Genomic DNA, 24248 nt, shown 5'->3' with positions numbered 1-24248 from the left:
AACAATTTTCTGGGAGTGAGAGCATTAGGAAAGAGGGGAGCGTCTTTAATTGATGAAAGGATGGTGTATCGCACTCGCTGGTTTAGCTACTTTTCCAAGCAGTTCCTGGAGACATTAGAGAATGTAAGGCATCCGCCAACATGTTTCTCATGTATTTTGAGGTTCTCATGACTTATTTGTTGAGCTCCATAAAGTTTCTTGGCTGAATTTATGACTGAATTTGTTCCTACTGATATGTGGAAACAACATTTTGGGGTCCCTGCTGCCACCCTGAGTCAGAAAGCCATCGAACGGCTCTTCAGTCTTTTTGTCAAAAAGGATGTCTGCGATGAGTACTGGACTTAACAGAGAGCAGGAAAGCGAGGGGGGATTCCCAGCCCTCTTGCCGTCAATAGCAAGAGGCGTATGGGATGTACCAACAGAAACCGTGAAATAACATTGGGGGACGACAGATTTGTGACCTGAAGATTCAGATTCAGTAATTCATGAGAAACCGTGAAACCCGTCCCCGGTACCCTGCGAGCTTGCTGGGCCTCGTGCTCAAGGTTACTGTAAATGGCAAGTGAACTTCACCAACTGCCAGTCAGCCCACCCGTGCCGGCTTCGCTGTCCTGTACCCATCGAGTGTTCCCGCAGGGTTTGAAGGGGGAGCTTGACTGTATAGAGGGACCTCCCTGGTTTCTACGGAACAAAGTATGTACTGTAGTGGTGCTGGGAAACTCTGAACTCAGTGCTGTTCTCTGGGACCTTCTGCAGTGGTCATGTGTTCTGTAATCTGTGCTGTGTAGTAGCCAAGAGCAAGATGGGGCTGTGAGCACTGGAACGATGGCTAGTGCCACAGAGGAATGGAATATTTATTTTAATTAACTTTATTTTATTTTTTTAAAAAAGATTTCATTTATTTATTTGCAGAGAGAGAGCGAGAGGGCGAGAGCAGTCATACAAGCGGGGCGAGTGGGAGGGGGAGAAGCAGGCTTCCCCATAAGCAGGGAGCCAGATGCGGGGCTCGATCCCAGGACCCTGATCGTGACCTGGGCCACAGGTAGAGAGTCTTAACCACTGAGCCACCCAGGCGCCCCGGTTTTAATTAACTTTAAAATGGAATAGTCACGTGTCTGGTGGCAAGTGTATTGGATGTTGCGGTTCTGGATTACACGTTATGCTGTAACTGAAGTAGAGCTGACGCACAATGTTATGCTAGTTTTAGGCGTGCAACGTCGTGATCCGACCACTCTAAGGAATGCCGTGCTCGCCTGAAGCGTAGGCATCCGTTGGGTCTGCAGGACTTTACAATACCAGTGACTATGTCCCAACGCTGTGCCTTTCATCCCTGTGACTTACTGTTTCCAGAACTGGAAGCCTGCACTCCACACCCCCCTTCATCCAGCCCCCATCGTCCTCCTTTTCAGCAATTACCAATTGTTCTTTGTCTTTATGGGTGTGTTTCTGTTGGTTTGTTCTGCTTTGTTTTTTAGAGTCTACATATAAGTGGAATTATATGGTATTTGTCTTTCTCTGTTAACTTGCTTTACTTAGCACAATACCCTCTAGTTCCATCCATGTTGTCACAAATGACAAAATCTCATTCTTTCTATGGTTGAGTAATATTCTGCTGCACACAGACACACCACAGCTTCTTGATCCATTCATCTATTGATGGACACTTGGGTTGCTTCCATACATTGGCTGTTGTAAATAAGGCCGCAGTAAACATAGGGGTGTACGTATCTCTTAAAATCAGTGTTTTCATTTTCTTTGGGTAACTACTCAGGAGTGCGATGACTGTATTGTGTGCTGTTTCTGTTTTAACGATTTGAGGAATCTCCACACCGTTTTCCATAATGGTTGCACCAACTTACATTCCCACCAACAGTGCACGAGAGTTCCTTTTTCTCCGCATCCTGGCACACATTTGTCATTTCCTGTCTTTTTGATACTAGCCATTCTGACAGGTGTAAGGTATGATCCCTCATTGTGGCTTTGATTTGCATTTCTCTGATGATTGGTGATTTTGAACATCTTCTCTTGCGTCTGTTCTCCATTTGCAAGTGTTCTTTAGAAATGGATTGTGTGTTTTTGACTGGAACTGCTATTTCCTGAGATGGGAATTATGACCTAGAGAAGTTTGGCAAAAGTATGTAGACAACATAGGACTTGTATTTGGTTCCAGGACAAAGCCACAGCAAATGAGAATGGGCTTGTCAGACTGAGGTGAGCACAATGTCAATCACTCTTAAACGGCACTGAACCTGCGGTGTATCATAGCCTTTTGTAGCGACTTGGCTTTGTATCCACTGACCATTTTTGATCTTCAGAGGCATACAACTATGGGCACAGAGCCCGTTTCTATTATAGGTACTTAGCCTTACTGAAGTATCATAAATCATGATGAGTCAGAGCACTACGGTGTATCAAGTGCTCTGATTTCTGACTTAAATTCATTGTGGCAAACAGCCGGGGATTTAGAGCTGGGAGAACCTTTACTGCAGAAGTGGGGAAACAGGCAGGGGAGTTGCAGAGTACGTCACGGTAAGCGGCAGGGCTAAGTTTAGGACCCAAGATTCTTGACCTTGAAATCAGTTCGTTTCCTCTACAATCTGGATTTTCTTAGAACTCCCCACAAAAATCAAAGTCCTCACGTCAGTGTGGACACCGGCCTGCTTTATTTTCACCTGCTTTATTGATGGGTAGGAAGAGCATGGGTGCTTCCTGGCTCCTTCCAAGCAGAGTTGAGCAGCGCTGACTCACTCTATCAGTGTTTACCAAGTGCTGGATCCTCAGGGCTCAGGCCTGTGTGACACAGGAACGGGTTAGATTTCCCTGGTAGTGCACTCCGATATCTCTGGAGGGGCACAAATGGGTTCCCAAATGAGCACAGTGCTCTTCAGGGCTGAGAACTGATTATTAGTGGCAGAGGAGGGCAAGGGAGCGTTCAGACAGCGTTTCTGGTCATGTCTGACCTGCCTTGAGCACCAAGACAACCATGGACTCAGAGGTCAAACCTTTCACTGAAATTAAATTCTCCGTTTATGTAGACATTGTTTAGCAAACTTCAGCATCGGCAGAGCAAAATTACAAGCTCATGCCGCGTGTCCGGCGGAACACAGGCACATTAATCAGAGACATCTGGCAAGTTGCTAGTATGACTGCCTTTCGCTAGGAACGCAAAAACCATCATTTGAAACTATTGTTCTTCCCTGAAAAGGAAGGATAAAACAAAGACTTGCCATCTGACTTCAGATGTTGACTCTAGTTCTAGGAAGGACAATTAGTTTCCTTTGTCACTCCCACCGCAGGAGCAGAATAGGTAAAAGTGGAAAATGTTGGTGAGTCATCCATGGAAATAAGATCTACATCAAGGGATCGAGAAGGAGTGTAGTTGTTATCATCCGGGTTTCCTTCCTGATGCGGGGCCGAGCATTTGAGTGTGCGTTACGGAAATGTGGCTTCTTTACTGGACAGAAGGGTTCGTATGGAATAACCAGTAGTAGTAATAATAATAGCACTTATATGTCACAAACTACGTGCCGGGCACCATTCTGAGTGCTTCACAAATACTGAATTATTTAATTCTCACAACAAACCTATACTACAGATAGTATTATTAAACCCCCATTCTACAGATGAGGAAACTGAGGCATGCAAAATTAAATATCTTGTCCAAGATTACACGGCTCTTAAGATCAGAACCAGGATTCAACACCAGAAACTCTGCTGTCTCAAGTCTCTTCTAACAACTCCAATGTAACACTTTTCCAAGATGAAAATTACATTTTAGTTGGGAAACCTTGTAAAAAATTAAATATGTAATTAGAAATGGATGCGTTTCTAGTGCTTTGGTTTTGTATGATTACAAACAGCTTCCGGAAAATGATGCTTCCAGAAAGTGCTGCCCTGCGGTCAGTTTGCAGAGAGGAGCATGTGCTGGGATGGGAGGGAAACTTTTTTTTTTATTTCCATGAAATCATGACTTAGATGTTGCTGCTTGAGAGGTTCTATACCCAGATTTCACGTAATCAATTATTAAAGATTTGAAAGAGTGTATGTACAGACTTTTGCTAATCAGTTGGATAGTTAAAAATTTGTGCTTAATTGTCTTGACTTGCATCTTCCAAAAAGCAGAAAACGAAACTCTCTATATAAGGAAAGAAAGAAGAGAAAGTCCAGTTGTGCCGTGATCTGACAGCCAGAGGCTACGGGTGAAGGCAGAGGGTGTTGTGTCCGGCGTGAGTGGTCCGAATGTTTGAGAACGGCAGTGGCGCTTTCCAGCGATGGCGTGCATTGAGACACCCCGATCAGACCCAGCTACGCAGGAATGCGTGAGAAAACTGTTACTGGTTAACTGCTGGGAGTCTGTTCCTTTCTCGTGGAGACAGGAGACTTGCCTGATGAGGTGGGAGTTGCTTTTCCGTGGCACCAGAGAAAGAGAAGTGAAAGCTCAGAGTAGTTCGACAGTTTTCTGAATTTGCTCAAGGTCGTGGGATCGGTAGTTCCCTGAACCAGGATTCACGTCTATGTCGGCCTGATGTCAAGTGCGAGCTCTCCACCACGGTGAGAGAGCTCCTACAGGAGGCTCCTATAGGAGGCACCGCCTGCCGTGGGAATGGCGCGCCCTGGAGGTGTGCGAGGAGGGGAGGAGAGGAAAGGGTGGTGCTGCTTAAAAAAAAAAAAAAAAGGTAGGGGAGAGGTAAGGAGCACAGACAAGTTGAGGAACCTCCTAGAATTAGGTAGCGGCTACCTGGACATCTTGGTGACTTTAAGGAGGCTTAGGCAGACATTCTGATTCCTGGCCCCAGTCCCTCTCACTTCCGGCCTCTGACCCGTCTTCTTTCTCTCCAACAGCCGAAGGCCATGCCCCCCCCCCCCCCCCCACCGCGCACCCGCAGCCGGGTGGCCTCTCTGCTTGGTGTATGGCCGCCCTTTGCTCCTGCTCGCGTTATCCTCAAATCTTCTGGTCTGCCAGTTGCCAGGTGTTGGGGAAAATGTCTCATTAAGCCTCAGAAAACACTCGACACCCGAGGCCTCACTGCTGGGAACAGTCCAGAGTCCAAGCGCAGGTGGGCGCGCCCAGCTGCCTCGGAGCGGGGCCCGCGCTGGTGGTCTATGCGCCCCCGGGTCCTGGCACGGGCCCTGCCGTCCTCAGACCCCACGAACGCCAGCAGCCGTGGCTCACGGCTGCGTAATGGCCAAGGTCTCCTTCCGTCCTTCCTTTCTGCTTCCCAGAATGTATGTTTATCATGTCCATTAATTTTAACTGGTAACTTTCAAGCCGCAGGGGTTTGAGCATCTCTTTGGGGATGACAGATCAAGCTCTTGGAAATATGAAGGAAAGGAAGATCTGTAGCTTCCAGTCCCTTCTTTCCAGGTCAGATGAGGAAGAGGGAGGTAAAAGGCGGGAAAGATATCGCCTGAAATTTCTTGGAATAGAAACACTGGGAAAGCCATGTGTATTAGTTTCCCTTGCTGAGTGATGAGCCAACAGGAAACTAGCAGCTTAGCAACACGTATTTGTTATCTAGAGTTTCCGTGGGTCAGGAGTTGAGGCACAACAGCTAGGTCATCTGCTCAGGGTTTCACATTGTGAAACTTTTGACTGTTTCACTCTGACTGTTGTCAAAGAGTCAGCTGGCTGTGTCCCTTCCTCGAGCTTTCTAGTGGAAGAAGCCCTCCTCCAAGCTCACATGCTTGTTGGCAGAATTCAGTTGCTTGTGGTTGTAGGACTGACGTCTTCATTTTCTTGCTGGCTGTCGGCAGAGGCAGCTCTCCGCTCTTGGTGGCTGCCCGGAGTTCCTAGCTGCATTCTTGCTCCCAGACCCGTTCACAACATGGCAGCTTACTTCTTCAAGGCCAGTTGGAGAATCTCTTTATAGTTGATTAAGATGAAATCTTATATTACACACATGGGGTGACTCTCCCTTCACTGCTGGCAAGGAGCAGATCACAGGTTCTACCTCTCTCAAGGGTTGGGGATTATACAAGAGTTTGACACAAGGCATTGGAGATCATGGAGCCATCTTAGAATTCGGGACACTACACCAGGCCCTTTTGTTTTTCTGTTGTGAGATTCCCTGGGTAAGAATGCTGGCCATGCTGGAGATGCAACACCGTACATAAAAATCCAGAGGCTTGTAGACGTGTGTCTATGGCAGCATGCTGTGAGCTATGTATCATAGCCCAGACGTGAAAACAACCCAGATGTCCACTGATGGTGGGATCAATGGGTAAATGAAATACAGTAAATACGTATAATGAGATATTATTCAGCCTTAAGAAGGAAAGGAAACTCCTTCCTCTTTTCATGCTACGACATGAACGAACCTTGAGGACATCATGCCAAGTGAGTAGGTCAGACCCAGAAGGACAAATATTGTATTAGTCCACTTATATGGCACACCTAATCACATTTGTAGAGACATAAAGCAGAATTGAAGGTTGCCAGGGGCTGGGAGCAGAGAATGGGAGTTATTGTTTAATGGGTAGAGTTTTAGTTTGGGAAGATGAAAAAAGATCTGCAGATGAATGGTGGTAATGGTTGAAAAGCAATGAGAATATCCTTAATGTGACTACACTGTACTCTTTTTTTTTTTTTTAAAGGTTTTATTTGTTTATTTGACAGACAGAGATCACAAGTAGGCAGAGAGGCAGGCAGAGAGAGAGGAAGGGAAGCAGGCTCCCCACTGAGCAGAGAGCCCGACTCGGGGCTCGATCCCAGGACCCTGGGATCATGACCTGAGCGCAGAGCAGAGGCTTTAACCCACTGAGCCACCCAGGCGCCCCTACACTGTACTCTTAAAAATGGCTAAAATGGTATAGTTTGCAAATGTGTGTTTTACCACAATTAAAAAATAATTCCAGAGTCCTGGGGCTGACTTGACAGCATTGGCCCCAATGTGCTAACCCACATTGCAGGTTCTATATGGTTTCCTGGGAAGAGGGAGAGAGGAGTAACGATTTTCTTATTTCTGTGTTTATTTGTAATATTGCAGAGGAGAATAAGATATGGAAAACTCCTGCAACAGACGTTAATTTGTCATTGTTAATTAATCAGCCATTGTTAATTACTTGATAGTAATTGATCGCGTCACCAGCCTTCAGTGGAGGTTTGTTTCCAGTGCAGCGGGAATAAAGAGGAAAAGGACTTCAGGGTCCCTTGTCTTTTCTTGTTTACAGCCGTCATTCTTAGCCTTAGGCATGCATTGTAATCACCTGGGGAGGATTTAAAAACACTGATCCTTGAGGTTTAACCGCCAGGGGGGTCTTATTAAATTGGTTCGAGGTGAGCATCCTGGGCACCAGGATTTATACAGCCTCCCCAGAGGGTCGTAATGTGCAGCGACGATTGGGAGTCAGTGTTTTGTTACAGGAACAAGCTTCCCTGCTGCGGACTCCAGAGATGTTCCGTGCGACGACTGAAGAGCGGTGCTCATTGCGGACTTGTCAGGGAACTGCTCACCATTTCTGCCTAATTACCATGCAGCAGAACGATGACCGTGCTCATCGTTGAGTGTGTCAGGTTAACTCCCTTGTAAATTTTGGTTGTTTTTAACGTTTCATTATTAAACTCTGTTCTTGGGTGCTCGTGGGAATAGGATCCTGGGCACACATTTAAGAGAGAGTCAGAGAAGTCTTTGCCGTGAGCATGAAGGAACAGTAAACGTGATTAAATCACAACCGTATTCAATTACATGGCAATAGAGTGAGCGAGCTGACAGGAGAAAGTCATGCTCATTTTCTGATTACGCACGGAGTGATCTCATCATTCTCAGGCTGGTTTCTCCAAATCCTAAACTAGTGCCTTTATTAGGTTTTTTTCCTCGTTGGTTTATTGCTCGAAAGATATTTGGGGGAAGGAAGTGAAGAGATACTTATTTTGCTCATCATCTGCAGCTTGTTTACGAAATAGCGACACCTCTCGTCTCCATTCTTGTCTCTGTACCCATAATTTGTAAACTTGGGGAAAGAGTAGGAATATTCGTAGCCCGTTAGCATTCTTAATCTTTTGAGTTCCGCTGGGCTCCAGGTGCACTCGTAGGTTTTGGCCCCTAAGAGGGTGAAGAAGGCTTGGCCACGCAGTTGGAGATCACAGCCTCCTTGGGGAAGCTAACATGTTTGCAGTCTTGTGTAGTTTGTATTCTAAGAGGTAGGTGTGCAGAGGAAGGAGGGAGCACACTTTGCTTGCTGGGATCGGGGAGGGCTCCATGGAAGAGATGAATCCGAGCTGGGTTTTGAAGGAGGAAGGGCTGGCAGAGAGACAAGGCGTCTGGCACATTTGGGGACTTGTAAGCGGTTCAGTGGCCCGTGGGTGCTCTGAGCACCGGGAGGCTGAACAGGCGGCGAGGCTGGATTGTCAAGAGTTTTACCACCACTGGGAGGGGGACTCCCTAAATAAAATCGAGGTAGGTCTTAAGTATAGTTTTTAGAGCTGTTTGAGGTTTTTAAGTAGCTGGTAACTTGCTGGCTTATAAGAATAACAGCCATCCCTTAGGCAACGTATTTTACGTGCAGGGCACTGTTCTTAGAGGTTTATACTGCGAACTCATTAAATTGTCACAGAAATCCTATGACCTGTGCACTGTGTTTATTGTAATTTTACAGCTGAGGAAACTCGAGATTAAGTGACTTGCCCAGCGTTCCACAGTTCATGGGGGCAGAATTAGGACTCAAACCCTGGCACTGTGGCTGCAGATCTTGTACCCTTGACAAATATGCTTTACAGTGTGCTTTCTCGCTGTATGTGGAATTGAGCTACGACGTGCCGTGAGAGTTGCAGGGCCGCAACCTCTCTGCTCACAAGAAACCCTTGGCAGATAAGAAAGAAGGAAGCAGGCAGAGGCCACTGGCCCCTACTTTGCCCTGAGCTTATGCAAAGAAGGTTGCGGGATACGCTGTTACCCAACAGAAGCAAACAGTGAGGACACAGGCCTCTAACGTCAGAACCGGAGAAAAGATGGGGGACCGTAACGTAACAGGAACTGTTGGTGGACTTTGACCAACTAAACTTCCTGAAGCAAATTAGAGGACAGAAATTTATTGCTTCCAAGAATGTTGATTACATAGGCAGAGGATGTAAAAGGATTATAGGAGGATCACGGATGCTGCCGCCCCTGGGCGTGAATTTGAGATCCACCCCGGTGGGAGGAACTTGGAAGTGAGCTGAGGGTCTCGGCAGCGCCTCTTTGTTTATCCCGGGTTTCTAGAACTTTTCCCGTTCCACCCCCACCCCCATCCCGTTCCACCCCCTCTCCCACCCCCCAAAAAACATGCCGTTGCCAACTACTGCGACTGTCATTCTCTTACTGGCGCGCGTGATGCTCCCGTGAAGCAGAAATGATTCCTACGCTTTGTTTGCAGAGGAGTCTGAGATTCGGAAAGTTCAGGGACCCGTCCAAGGGGGCACCTCGAGGAAGGGGCAGAACTGAGATTCGAACGAAGGATTTTCTGACTCCAAACTCGTTTACACTTTTTTTTCCCCACATTTTATTTTTTTAAATTAACTTTCCACTGAAGTACGCAAATCATAAAGGGAACAAGCCCATGTTACCCCAGACAGACCAGACAACAGCACATTCCCCGTAGCTCAGTCCCTCTTCCTCTCTTCTAACGTCTACCGTTATCCACCTCAGAGGTAGCCAGTGTCAGTGCTAGGATTATCACAGATTACTTTGTGCCTATCTTTGTATTCTTTGAAGATTTGATTTACTTACTTGAGAGAGCATGCATGAGTGGGGCGAGGGGCAGAGGCAGAGGGAGAAGCAGGCTCCCCACTGAGCAGGGAGCCCAACGTGGGGCCTGATCCCAGGACCCCGAGATCATGACCTGAGTCCAAGGCACATGCTTAATTGAACCACCCAGGACCTCAGTTTATTTCTGAATTTTATCTTAATGGATTTATAGACTATCTACTCTACATAAGACTAGCTTGTTTGTGGGGCGCCTGGGTGGCTCAGTGGGTTAAGCTGCTGCCTTCGGCTCAGGTCGTAATCCCAGGGTCCTGGGATCGAGCCCCACATCGGGCCCTCTGCTCAGCTGGGAGCCTGCTTCCCCCTCTCTCTGCCTGCTTCTCTGCCTATTTGTAATCTCTCTCTGCCAAAAAAAAATAAATAAATAAATAAAAAATCTTTAAAAAAAAAAAAAAAGACTAGCTTGTTTGTATTATATAGTGAGAGTCACTTATGTTATTGTGTGTGGCAGTAATTTATTAATTAATTATTAATAATAATGACTTATTAATTATCAGCGCTATGTAGTGTTTATTGGTTGTTTATGCCACAGCTTGTCAATGCTACTATCGTCGGGCATTTGACTGATTTAGCAGTTTTGAGTGAGGCCGCCACGGACATTTCTGCGTGTCTCTCTCTCTCCCTCTGTGCATTTATCTGTATCCGTATCTGTCTCTACATATGCACTATGTCGTAGGCTTGTGATTTATGATGGTTATGTACCTAGGAGAGGAATTGCTGAGTAGTATATTTTATCTAAGTTCACATGTAATACAGATTGTCACATAATTTTCCAAAGTAGTTGAACACACACATACTCCATCCAGTAACCTGTGAGCACGAAGTTACTCTGCACGCTCAGCGCCTTTGGCATTGTCAGTTTTGGTTTTTTGTTTGTTTGTTTTTTCCGTTTTAGCCATTCTGGTGTGTACGTTGTGGTATCTGGTTACGGCTTTGGTTATCTCTTCCTTGATCATTAACAAGGGTGAGCTGTTTTAGGAATATGCACTTTCCATTGATGTCTGGTCTCCCCTATAGCTCTGTAGTACAACTACTGTCCTAAGTGAAGGCTCTTCGTGCGTGTAGGTGGATTTTTGAACTTTCTCCTCTGTCCCAAAGGTCTTCTTGTTTGTTCTTGTGCCACGAATTTATTCTTTTGATTACTTTGATGTCTAGTGAATCTTGACATCCTTTACTTTACGTCTCCCAACTGTGTTACTGCTCTCCCGTGTTGTGATGGCTTTTCTGGGGCCTTTTTATGACCGAGAATTTTAGAATCAGCTTGTTAATTTTCATAAAATTTTTCAAAACATTGACTGAGGTTTCATCAAACCTGATCAACCTGAGTAGCACTGACATCATTAAAAAATTTAGTCTTCTCATCCACAACTATGGTTATGTTTCCATTTCTTTCATTTCTCTTAAAATCCTGTACTTCTCTCTGTAGAGGTCTTCCACATTTTTGTTAGATATAATCCTGTATATTGGATGTTTGTTATCTTTTTAAAGTGATGTAATTTAAAATTTTTCTTTTTTAATTATTTGATGCTGGGATATAGAAATAAGATTGAATTTGTTTGGGGACCTTGTATCCAGTTGTTGGAATCACTTGTTAATTTTGATAGTTCACCTATACATTCCTTTGACTATTTCTAAAGACACAACGTGTCTTTAGAAAGAAGGATAGATTTATTTTTTCTTTTCCTACATTTACATCTTTGGTATTTTTTCTTTTTTTCTCTTTGTGTGTGTGTGTGTGTGTGTGTGTGTGTGTTTCTCACGTTATTACATTTGCTCAGACTCCTGGTTCAGGGTCAAATTGAAATGTCTCATTTCTGATACCTGGAGGAAGTCTTTCAATATTTTACCGTGTGATATAATGCTTTCTGTTTTTGTTTTGTTCTACACATAATCTTTTATCAGATTAATGAAATTCCATTCCACTCTATTCCTAATTTGCTAAGAGCTTTTTTAAAATTTAGAAATAATATACAGGTATTTAATTTTATCAAATGCTTTTTCTACATCCAATGAGATTTCACTAATTTTTTAAAAGATTTTATTTATTTATTTGACAGACAGAGATCACAAGCAGGCAGAGAGGTAGGCAGAGAGAGAAGAAGGGAAGCAGGCTCCCTGCAGAGAAGAGAGCCCGCTCCCAGGACCCTGAGATCATGACCTGAGCCGAAGGCAATGGCTTAACCCACTGAGCCACCCAGGCACCCCTTTACTAATTTTTTTTATCTTTATTCTTTCTATGTCATTAATCACATTAGTTTTCCTTTCTTGTGATGTGAATTTTGTTATCAGCCTATTCTCATACTCTAAAGTAAGGTGGGAAGAATTCTTCTTTTTTATTTTCTGAAAAAGATTATGTAAAAATGTTATTTTTTCCTTCAGTGTCTGAAAAACTTAGTGGTAGGATTTAGAATTCCTTTTGTGAGACCGTTTTTATTTTTGGTTCAATTTTTCTAATTGCTAAACACTTTTTTGCTTCTTCTTTTGTCATACATGGTTTATTTTATTTTTCTCGAGGTTTTTCATTTCACTTAATTTTCAGGAGTTGATTATACTATATATCCAATCATTTCTTTTTATACCTGTAATATCTGTAGTGATGCATCCCTTATTTTTAAGATTGATAATTATTCTCTCTGTCTCCTTGCCTTGCCATGAATTCCTCAGTTTTGTGTCTTTCTGAAGAAACCATTGAAGGCTGTGTTGATTCGCTTCATTGTACTTTTCTTTTCTATTTTATAATTTTCTGCTTTCATTTTATTATTTATTTCCTTCTCCCTTTTTTTGAGCTCACTCTGCTTTTCTTTTTCTAGCACTTATTTGATTTTATCTTCTTCTTTCCTAATATATCTATTTAATACTGTAAGTTTCCTTCTTAGCATGACTTATGTACATCTCACAAGTTTTGGTATGTCACACTTTTATCATTTATTTCAAAATACTCTTTGGTTTTCTTTATGATTTGATCACTGATCGGTGGGCAATTTAGAAATGTATTGCTTGGGGCACCTGGGTGGCTGAGTTGGTTAAACCTCTAACTCTTGTTTCAGCTCAGGTCATGATCGAGGGTTGTGAGATCAAGCCTTGCGTTCTGCTCCATGCTGAGCGTGGAACCTGCTTGAGATTCTCTTTCCCTCTCCCTCTGCTCACTACCTTGCCCCGCGCCTCCACTCAAGCATGCACTCTGTCTCTTAAAAAAAATAAAATTAAATTAAAAAAGAAATATATTGCTCAAAAAATGTGTTGCTCAATTCTCAAACATTTGAGAATTTTTTGACTATTTTTTGTTGCTGATTTCTAGCTTCATTCTGCTGTTCAAAGAACATACTCTATTGCTGAGACATGCGTTATGGCTCACCATATCGTCAATATTCGTTAAGGTTTTCATGTATTGAGAAGAGTGTGTATTCTGAATTTTTTGAATGCAATCATTTACTTTATTTTACTTTATTTTATTTTTGGAGAGGAATCTGGGGAGGGGCAGAGGGAGAGGGAGAGAGAATCTCAAGCAGGCTCCATGCCCAGTGCAGAGCCTGATGCCGGGCTTGGTCTCACAGTCCTGAGATCATGACCTGAGCCAAAAGCAAGAGTGGACCCTTAACCAGCTGAGCCACCCAGTGCCCCAAATGCAATCTTATACGTGAAATATCAATGAGGTCAAGAAATTAAGTTTGATAGTCACCTGTTTAAAACCGTGTTCTGACTGATTTTTGTCTCTTGTCCTGTTGGTTACTTAGAGGGATGTATTAAAATCTCCCAAAACAATTGTGGATTAGTTTATTCTTTTATTTTTTCCAATTTTGTTTTTTGTATTGTGATGCTGTCTAATTAATTGCATACACATTTAGAATACCTGTATTTCCTGATTATATCAATATGAAATATCCATCTTTATTTCTAGAAATGTGTTTTTCTAGTTACCTATATTAAGAAACATTTTTTTTATAATTGGTGTTTATATAATATAAATATCTCTTTCTGCCTTCTTACTTCCAACATTTCTGTATCCTTATCTTTAAGGAATGCTTCTTATAAGTAACACACATTTCGTATTTCCTTTTTATTTTATTTTTCAATCTGACAGTCTTTTCTTTAAATTACAGTATTTAGTATGTGTATCTTTAATGTAAATACAAATATTTTCTTATTACCATAGTATTATTTGTTTCTTATTTGTTACACTTCTTTGGTTTCTTTTTCTTTACTTTCTTGACATTTTCTAGGATTGATTAGATGCATATTATTATTCCATTTTCTTTTCTGTTAGTTTTCTAGTTAAACATTATTTGGCTCATCTTATAAGGGTTACCCTAAAGTAGAACATGCTTCCTTAATTTAGTAAATTTCTAATAACAGAGTAGTGCTTTTATCACTTCCTGGACCTTAAATTATGTTTACTGCCATCTCACCCACCCCCCAACACAGCCTCACTGTTGTTCTCAAACATTTTAAAATCCTCGAGGTGTTGCTGTTACTTTTGTAAAGACGAGCTTCCTTTGGTCACTGATGCCTCCTTTGTCCGTTGCTCTTTCTTCCTTCTAGCATCTAGTAGTTTCCATCTGGGGTCGTTTCTGTTTGTCTGGGGCTCTCCAACATTATGAATCTGTTGCCATTGGAATGCCATTTTGAAATGTATTCATTTTGCTTTTATGTTTGAAGGCTATTTTCACTGGGTTAAGATAGTGGAAATAGGTGTCGTGAAGCTCTTTGGAGATATCCCATTGTCTTCTGGCTTCTTTTATTTCAGTCGAGGAGTAAGTCACCTAACTCCTTAACTTATTTACTAGTCGTTTGAGGTAATTGTCTCTTCTCCAGTTGCATCCCAGGTTTCCCCTTTCTGTTTGGTTTTCATTAATTTGACTATGATGGTCTTAGATATGGTTTCCTTTGGATAAGATTATTTGAAATTCTATATCTGATGCCTACAATATGTTGATCTGTTAGGTCTCTTTCTATTGTTCTTTTTTTTTTTTTTTTTCTCTTGGTCTTCACTCATTTGGTCTTTTCTCTTGGTATGCCTGATGTTTTACCACGTACTCTTTAGGGAAAAGCTCTAGAGAAAATTTGAGTCTCTAGATTTTGTGAATATCCTGGAGAAAACACTTACCTTTGCTTGTGGCAGGCAGTCAGGCTAGGAGCAAATCATTTTAACCAAAATGGGATTTGTCACTTTGAAGTTAGTGTTCAGTCTTTTCCAGAGCTAGCTTCGTTTGGGCTGGTGCTTACTCTAGGTACAGCCCTATGGATGTCCCCTCTGAAATCCTGGGTGTTTACCAGGATTCTTCCTTCACGGTGTACTTTGAACATTAACTTTGGTCTTCCTAGTCCTTTGAGACTGCCAAAACTCTGCTCAGTGCTGGGTACAAATCAACAAATGCCTTGAAGGGAAAAACAGAGGTGAATGTCAAGCTCATATTTTCTTGTCGATGACAGCTTTTCAAGCTGTGGTTGTGTTGATAGGTCTCCAGTGCTTTCAAACAAATTTGTAAATATCTACTTCAGCTTTTGAAGTTGTACTGTGTGAGCAGGGACAGTTGTTTTGGTAACAGCTGGTCTATCATTGTTGGAGAAGGAGTGGCCAAGTTCATACTCTTAGTCACTGCTGTATGCTGCCTCTTAGACATTTCAAGAGAAGACCCAGTCCTTCGAGAATTTATAATTTGGGGCACCTGAGTGACTCATTTGGTTAAGCTGCTGTCTTTGGCTCAGGTCATAATCCGAGGGTCCTGTGATCGAGTCCCACATTGGGCTCCTTTCTCAATGGGGAACCTGCTTCTCCCTCTGCCTGCTGCTCCCCCTGCTTGTGTTTGCTCTCCTCCCCATCTCTATGTCAAATAAATAAATAAAATCTTTCTAAAAATTAAAATAAAAAGGAATTTTAATCTTGTTTGGAGAAAAAGTTATAGAGAGAACCCTTTTCTAATAGTAGGATGTTATAATAGGGTTATACACTCAATTAAGTTAAAAGGATTTGGAAACTCTTTGAGATCATGGGCCATGCTTAGTTAATTTTTACACCCCAAGTAAATGTTTGATAAAGTTTGTTGAATTGAATACACATGGATACAATACTCTAGGAGTTTAGAATAGACTTAAAGGATTGTGTGAGTTACAGCACCTGGGCAGGTCGGCTAGATCATAAAGGGAGAATTATAAAGCTTGAGCTGATTGAGGGAAGAAGAAATTAAGTTAGAGGAGAAAACAGAGACTCAGCCTAACAATAAAGCTGGCTGGCATATGAGGCCACGAGGATACCAGCCTATTGAAGCAAAGGTTTTGTTTTTGCAAGTAAATACTGGATGGATGGAGTGGAGTCATGTGGTATGAAATGGTGAATACCAGATTGTGGAATGTTGCTTTTCTTCTATGGGCAAAAGGGTTTTCATACTGCTTCCATGGAATGTTCATAGAAGTTAAGCCAAAAGAAGAAATAAATAAAAAAGACACTGAGGTTTGGAAACATTGGTTTAAGAGATTCGTTTACTGGAAGATTTCTTTGAACTCTGAAAGTATGCATTGTGAATTTCCAAAATTGTTCAACGCAGCACACTTTGGCTCATAAAGGAAGAGCACTTCTTGGAACATATTTTGGGAAATTAGGCTGTGTGGGCATTGATGAAACACTGGCTGGAATGTTAGGAGAGCATTAAAGGCCCGTGAAAGCTGGGGCTTTTTTGGCATTGTTCAGATGCTTGCTCTGAGAAGAACATGTTGTCAATGTATTTTCTCGATATATATCAGCTGAATGAATTATTGGCTTCAGCAGATGAGGGGAAAATGAGATCAGGATGAAGCCAGTTTTTAGCAAGAATAATCTGATAATAAAGTATAGAATCGACTACAGGGAAAGAGGCTAGAAGCTGAAACTCCTTTTAAAAAGAAGCCAATAACATTGTACAGACCCAAGTTTTTTTCTTGGACTGTGGTGACATCCTTGAAAACGGAAACTGAAATGAGTAACTGATATTTTTGTAAAGAGACGTGACAGGTTTGGTGATAGGTTAGTTGCAGGAGGAGGTAAGTTCTCGGGGTACTCAACGAGTTTGTGCAGCTCCAAGGGTGATGGAGTCACTGGAGGGCAGAAGGAATTTCTTCATTCTGTTTCCTTCCCATAACCTCATGATCTGATGGGTGGGGTCATCCAGGAAGGATCCAATCCATGAAATTTTACTTATGTTTGAGAACTTTCTGTGTAGAAAAATATGACAAGTTTTGAAACAGGAAAGCTAGTGACAGGAAAGAGTTCGAAGGAAAGATACAGAAAAGAAACCCCTATTTTTGGAAATCACACTGAGTTTGACTGAAAGCAAGTGTGTTGTGCAGGGATTCTGACTTAGCCCACGAGGACGCTTTCCTGCCAGCTCGATAGTTCTATGATAGCTACAGAAAAAGTATGTTAATTAAAACTTTTTAAATTTACGGTAATGAAGATCGGGTAATTATTTTGAGCTACTTCTTTTCCAAAAGAAAACAGAATGTTCACGGACTCTCAGCAAGAGGGCCTTGGATTTGGGAAATGCCTTGAATATGAGATTGGAAATGTATGTTCTGTCTAGTCTAGACATACTGAGGGTCAAAACCTGGGTGAACCCAGCCTGCCACCATCTCCCTCTGTTTCTGATCAAGCCTAGCAAGTCCCAAGGGGGCTGACTTCTTTAGCTCAGAAGAGGCAATAGATGTACAGTCGTCCGACTCACGGCTTAGATTGAAATCCTAGGGGTATTAAGTTAGTTGCTTCTTAATTTTAGTCCATTTTTCCAGAAAATAGGAACAGTAATTATCTCACAGGAAGATTAAATAAAATATAAAATAACTTCTACTATAGGCACTATGCATGCAAGTGTACATGAATAAATGCACAATGTGTGGTAGTTTCTTAATGACCTTCGAGCAGCCAGATTTTCTCTCTGTCTAAAAAATCACGTACCCATTACTATTACTAATATTATTATTTATGTTAACCTAGAGATCTTGAGAGATGCTGCATTTGTGATGATGACAGCTAGGAGTGATAAAACTGATGTAATGCCAATTACAGAAAACTACTGAAAATATTTTTAAAGGTTTTATATGTGAAGTATGGTAGTTATAAGGGTCCGTGTGGGTGGGGCCAGAAGAAAATTTGTCCCTCCCGGAAAAGTGGTAAGTACATACGTGGTAATATTAGAAATCTAAATAAAGTAAATCTAAACAACAAAACATGGTTTTCATCAATGTCACTTTTCATCTCTCTCCCGTTCACCAGTGAGAAGAAGCTCATTACAGATGCCCTTAATAAAAATCAGTTTCTAAAGAGATTGGATCCTCAGCAGATCAAAGACATGGTGGAATGCATGTATGGGAGAAACTACCAGCAAGGGAGTTACATTATTAAGCAAGGAGAACCAGGAAACCACATCTTTGTGCTAGCAGGTGGGTGTCACGGGTTTTTCCAGGTATCATACAACAAATACTTTGCCTACTGTCTTATGATTTTTTACAAACATTTATCAAAGTGCAAAACCGGTTGCTCTTTGTATACGAAACATCACAGATCTGAGTTCATGAAATAGTAATATGGTTGATCTAATCATTCTGGTGATGGTGATGTTTACTGAATGCTTTTTGTATGTCAGGCACCTGTTGAGCACTTAATAGAGGGATCCCATTTCACCGTCTCACCAACTCTGTTAGGCACGTGCTGCTATCTCCATATTCCGAACATGGACTCTGTCACAGAGAAGTTAAGTGACTTCAGAAAGGCCACAGAGCTCCCACGTGGTGGAGGTGCAGTGCAGATACAGGCAGTCTGCCTTGAGCCGGGACTCTCAGTCACAGCGCCACTTGCTCAATAGCTACAAAAAGGCGCTTCTGTTCAAAATATTGCTGCTCATGCGGACATTTTTAGGTTGTTGCAACAGGATGAGGAAAACAGTTATTTTTGTGGTCCTGTGAAGTACTTTGGTTATATACGAGTGACTTTAAAAGATGATTTAGGTACATGTAAGCACACGTGACTCAAACGGAATGCCTTAAGATCAACACTGGTGTTCTAAGAACAATTTAAATGGTCTTGTACATATATCTTATAGGAACATGTGTATATGCTGGATAGATTTTAAAAATCAGATAAGCAAAGGATTTCTTAAATGCATATCAAATGCATGCCTTATATGGTACTTAAAGTTATTTTAGATACAAAAGCAAGACATGATCTGTATAGGCTTATTGAACACCTTATCAAATTCTGAATCACCCACTTTTTGAGTTTTAGGGAGAAAGTTAAAGCAGCTTAACCAAATAGAGTGGTAAACTGAGATTTCCTGCGGCCTTTTATTTTCTACTGCTAGTTCCTGGCAATCTAAGAATGCTTTTATGATCCTTGTTTCCTTAGGGCCTTAGGTATGGGGCAGAAGTTGCCTATCCAAACAAGTTAATAAACATGTAATATTCTATTTATAACCGTATGAAAGATTGTTTTCATATACTTTGATTCTTCAGACACTCTAGTTCCATAAATATTGGTGTTTATTTGCTGTAAACATCTTTGTAGACACCCTTAAAATTATACAGTCTTTCTCAAGTAATTATTCTACCCAGAAAGTGAATTACGGTCTGAATTTAGCTAGCCTTCAAGTTTTTAGGGACAGATGATCCAGAGGAATTTCCCCTTCTTTCAGCTTTTTTCTTGGCCATTTCACTTCTACTTTAGCAACACCAGAAATTCTGACAAGAAGAGATAGATCATTAACTCAACAAATTTTTATGGAACCTGCTAGGGAAAGGTGAGAAACTCATGTCAGCCCATCAGGTTCCTTGCCAGTGACTCCAGTGAAAGGCTAGGGCAGAGAAGAGTTAGGACAGAAACCGGTTTCAATACAATTATAGATATCAGGGCTTGAGCACACATAACAATGAAAATTGGACAGTTTCTTACTTGAATTGATTACGGTGTTTTCTAAGGACTGACTTGCCTGATGTAATTGAGCAAATTAATTAAAAATCTCCCCTTTATAACATACGGCATGAATAGTCCATAATAAAAGCATATTTGGCTTAAACTTTTGATATTCCATATAATTCTTCAATATTGCTCAAGTACCATGAGTCATCATCAATTAGGAAAAAAAACTTGAAATGCAGGACAGTCCATGGCATCAACTCAACGGTACCACTGAGTGCCTTCAATGGAGTGGGGTTTAGTTGTAATGAGAAAATTATTAAATTTTGTATCATGTCTGTAGGATTTGGAGTCAAAACAGAGTTTATTTCTTACTACAATTTAAGTTCTATCGGAGTAAGTATCTTTTGTGTTTTGTCCACACTGTCTCGAAGGCTGTTGGACCCATTCCTGGTACAACACAGGGACTCAAATCCGATTTGGTGAATGGATGGTTGGAGGGAGGAGACCCAGAGCTGCTTCGTGGTGAATTAGGAGAAGGAAAGAATAATTCCTCAAGGGAAAGAGAATGATCCCACCATTTTTCTTCCTTTAAGAATGTAGGTCTTTTGAGCACATGACTGTTTGTTAGGCAAGGGTTTATTCGCACTTGTTCAAAGGGGAAGGAGGAGACAGTCGCCAGGCAAAGGAACTGTGAGGAGTTTGCTGTCTTCCCCTCCCCCCAACTGTTGCCTAGGTAAAGATTAGTGTCAGACACCCTTTCTCATTTTTATAAGACAAAACTTTCTTTTAGAGCTATTTTAGGTTTGCAACAAAACTGAGAGGGAGATACAGAGATTTTCTTTACTCTCTGTCCCCACATGTTCCCACACATGCATAGCTTACACCGTTATCGACTTCACTGACCATAGCTTACACCGTTATCGACATCACTCACCAGAATGGTCCTTTTTTTTTTTTTTTTAAGCAAGGATGAACCTATATTGATATATCATCAGAGTCGTCATAGGGTTCTCTCTTGGTGTTGCACCTTCTGTGGGTTTAGGCCAATGTCTGGTGACACGGAACCCAACATTATACCATGCAGAGCGTTTCTCACTGCCCTAGAAATTCTCTGTTCTCCACCTGTTCATCTCAGCCGACCCCATGCCTGGCAACCACTAATCTCTTTGTTTTTCTGCATCATTTCCCTTTTCCAGAATGTCACATTGCTGGAATCATGGAGTGTGTAGCCCTTTCGGATTCACTTCTTTCACGTAGTCGTGTGCACTTGAGTTTCCTCCTGGTCTTTTCCGGGCTTGATAGCTCCTTTTGTTTTAAGCACTGAGTAATAACCCACTGTCTGGACGGAGCACAGTTTGTCTGTTCATCCGCTGAAGGACATCTCAGTCATTTCTCAGTGCTGGTAGTTACAAATAAAGCTGCTATAAACATCCGCGTTCAGGCCTTTATGTGGGCCTGAGTTTTGAACTCCTTCGGGTAAATACTAAAGAGGGCAGCTGCTGCATTGTATGGTAAACTCTTATGTTTAATTTTGTGAGAAATTACCACACTGTCTTCCAAAGTGACTGTCCCACTTTGCGTCTCCATCCGCGGTGCAGGAGCGTTCGTCTTGCTCCACACCTGCGCTAACATTTGGTGTCCTCAGTGTTCCAGATTCTTGTCATTCTACCGGGCGTGTGGTAGCATTTTACTGTTGTTTTAATTTGCATTTCTCTGATGACGTAGGATGTGGAGGATCATTTCATATGTTGATTTGCCATCTGTATATCTTCCTTTGAGAATGTCTATTAAACTCTTTGGCCCATTTTCGAATGAGATTGTTTGTTTTCTTTCTGTGGAGTTGTAAGAACTCTTTGTATATTTTGCAAAACATTCTTTTATCAGATGTGTCTTTTGCAAAAATATTTTCTCCCAGTCTGTGGCTTGTCTTCTAATTCCCCTGATATTGTTTTTCTCAAGCATTTTTCTTAGCAACTTCCATTTATTAATTCATTTCAATGACTGAGGGGAAGAGCACAGTGGCGGCCTAGCGAAGTAACTTCCCCAGGGTTACAAGCCAGTGATCAGTCAGTGCCAGGCGGTCAGTCTCCAGGGCCGGTGCATTGCTCAGGGAGGACAAGTTAGTCCTTCTGTTAGTGTGAGCAGCTCTGCTGTGTTTTCAAGACATACAGGGATTGTTGTGTTCCTTGCACGAGAGAAATAGTTTTATGTGCTACGTTTTCATGGGGTAGAAAGTATTTTAAATACAACACTTACCATCCACTGCTTCAGAGAAAGAACTTTGTAACAATGATAATAATATCAACAACAGCTAACACTAATACAGCATTTACTATGTGTTAGCCATTATTCTAAGTTCCCCACCTATATTAACGTATTTAATTTTCACAACCATTGTGTGAAGTAAATGCTAGTTCTAGTATTCCCATTACTGACAAAAAACCTCAGACAAAGTAGATAACTCTTTCTTTCAGGGTGGTCAGCTAACATGGCCAAGTTGCTATCAGTCTACACTCTCGACCACAATATTGTAACGAGAATCAGAAGATATCTTGCTGGTGTACTTTGTGTACTTTCTGATTGTCTTACTTTTGCAATTTATGGAATCCAGGTGGGTTTTGATCATTAGTGTTTTTTTTTAATTCTGACAGAGGGCCGACTAGAGGTGTTCCAAGGGGAGAAATTTCTATCATCCATCCCTCTGTGGACCACGTTTGGGGAACTAGCCATTTTATACAACTGTACGAGAACTGCCTCCGTGAAAGGTAACAGGGGATGAAATGTTGTATTTTTGAGTCGTTAGCCGATGCTTATGACAATCTGAGTCACTATGGCCTGCTGAATATTTTCGTCTTTCACGGTGCCTCACGTGCTCTTGTTAATAGAAATGCAGTGCTTACAGGATTTATATTGAAAGCACTCGTCTAAACAATTCAAATTAAGAGAGCCTTTCCATCAGGTGCCTGAATATAAAATATGAAAACGGCTTCATATTATTGAATTATTCCAATATTTGCTTTAATTGCCACTTCACTTTTTTTTTTAAACTGTGTAAACATCTGCCTTTGGTTCATCCAGAATATTTGCTTTTCATTCTCCATGATGTTCTGATCATATTATAAACCAGAAAAATTAATGAAACCGAGGAAAATATATAAATATCAAAAGGGATGTGAATTAATTGGTGAGAGTTTCATGAGTGACTTCTGGGATTAATTTAAGGGTTCCTGTTTTTATTGATTTTATTCATGATAATCTCGGGCAGAATTAATTAGGTGTGTTCCTCAGTGTTTAGGACTGGCTGGAACATCTCAGATTTGCTGCAGGATTTGATAAAAATGCAGATTCTGGGACTTTACTCCAAACCTCAGTCAGGATCTTTGGCAATGGAGCCTAGGCATCTGTATTTTTAACAAGAATGCCAAGATAAATCTAAGTCGCTCCAAAGCTTGGGAAACCAAAGCGTTGGGTCTTGATTTGTTTTATAGGCTCTCATTACTTCTTTTGTAAAAAAAAGTACAAATATAATTTAATCTAGATCTTTTAGAGCTGCAGCTTCTGCTCTTCTTCCTTTTTAGATTTTATTCTTGCTTTCCATGTCTTTCCTATAAAAAAAATGGTCTCAAAAACTGTCTTGCATAATCTCTATGAAAATGATTTGTATGCACTTTATACAAAAGTAACCATAGAGATCCTTAAAATATATTGGCTCTCATTAGCTACAGTGTCTGAACAACATAAAAAGACATAAAAACATACTCATACACTGAGAGATCTTAAACTTCCAATTATCGACTTGTGAATTCTTTGCTCTCTGATCTAGCTACAAGCTGGCTGGTTTTCTCTTGTATCACAGCACAAATCTGAACTACATCCTGATGATGTAGTATGTAATTAGGAATTGCAAACTAATTTTGATATCATCCTAAGCAAAACATAATTAGAGAGGAAATCTTTTGCTACTCACTTCCAAATCATGGTTCATTTCAAAGCCAAAGATGATTTTATGAAATTGCCCATGATTTATGTCACTACTTCCTTCCGTTTGCATGTTAAATAATGCATTTTCCAAGAAGTATCATTTTATGAGAATACATGAAAATGTATTGATTAACATTTTGGAATGTTTTCTTAATGTGGGGCTAAACAATATTTTATTATTTTCTTGATTTTTCTAAAGCTACTACCAATGTTAAAACATGGGCACTAGATCGAGAGGTGTTCCAGAACATAATGAGAAGGACGGCTCAAGCTAGAGACGAACAGTACAGAAACTTCCTCAGGAGGTAAGAACAACACATGGGTGCAGCGAGGAGAAGGTGGGGTGGCCTTACTGTGGACATGTTGGTTTACCATAATAATCATTTTACTGTAGCTTTTCTCGTTTAAGCATTTTCTACATGACTAAACCACTGGAGCAAACGTATTCCCTTGCAGTAGATGCCACTAGGTAAAAAAATTATATTGAATTCCAGTTGGCCCTGCACGCTGATTTTTTTCCTTTCACTGAATTTGCCCTTGTGTTGACAGAGTCGTTGTATACAGTGTAGAAGAATGTGCAGAAAACTCCAAAATATTCACCCCGGTTGCTCAGTTGACTTTGAAAGACATTCTATAATTTGGAAGTG

At 41.4% G+C, this 24248-nt stretch overlaps 1 protein-coding gene across 2 annotated transcripts in view; it reads left to right on the top strand.

Moving 5' to 3' along the window:
- Positions 1 to 24248, top strand: part of PRKG2 (protein kinase cGMP-dependent 2) — a gene marked incomplete at both ends in the record, with an annotated part of 83306 nt that overhangs the window by 2876 nt on the left and 56182 nt on the right. For both annotated transcript variants that reach the window (XM_080796999.1, XM_080796998.1), the window contains 3 exons: positions 17983 to 18149; positions 22272 to 22385; positions 23801 to 23906. In XM_080796999.1, coding sequence (XP_080653125.1) covers positions 17983 to 18149; positions 22272 to 22385; positions 23801 to 23906 — 387 coding nt within the window. The remainder of the gene's footprint in view (positions 1 to 17982; positions 18150 to 22271; positions 22386 to 23800; positions 23907 to 24248) is intronic.

Source organism: Martes martes (genome assembly GCF_963455335.1).
Source record: "Martes martes genome assembly, chromosome: 2".
NCBI lineage: Eukaryota > Metazoa > Chordata > Mammalia > Carnivora > Mustelidae > Martes > Martes martes.
The sequence above is the reverse complement of the archived record's forward strand: the minus strand, read 5'-3'. Positions and strand labels throughout refer to the sequence as shown.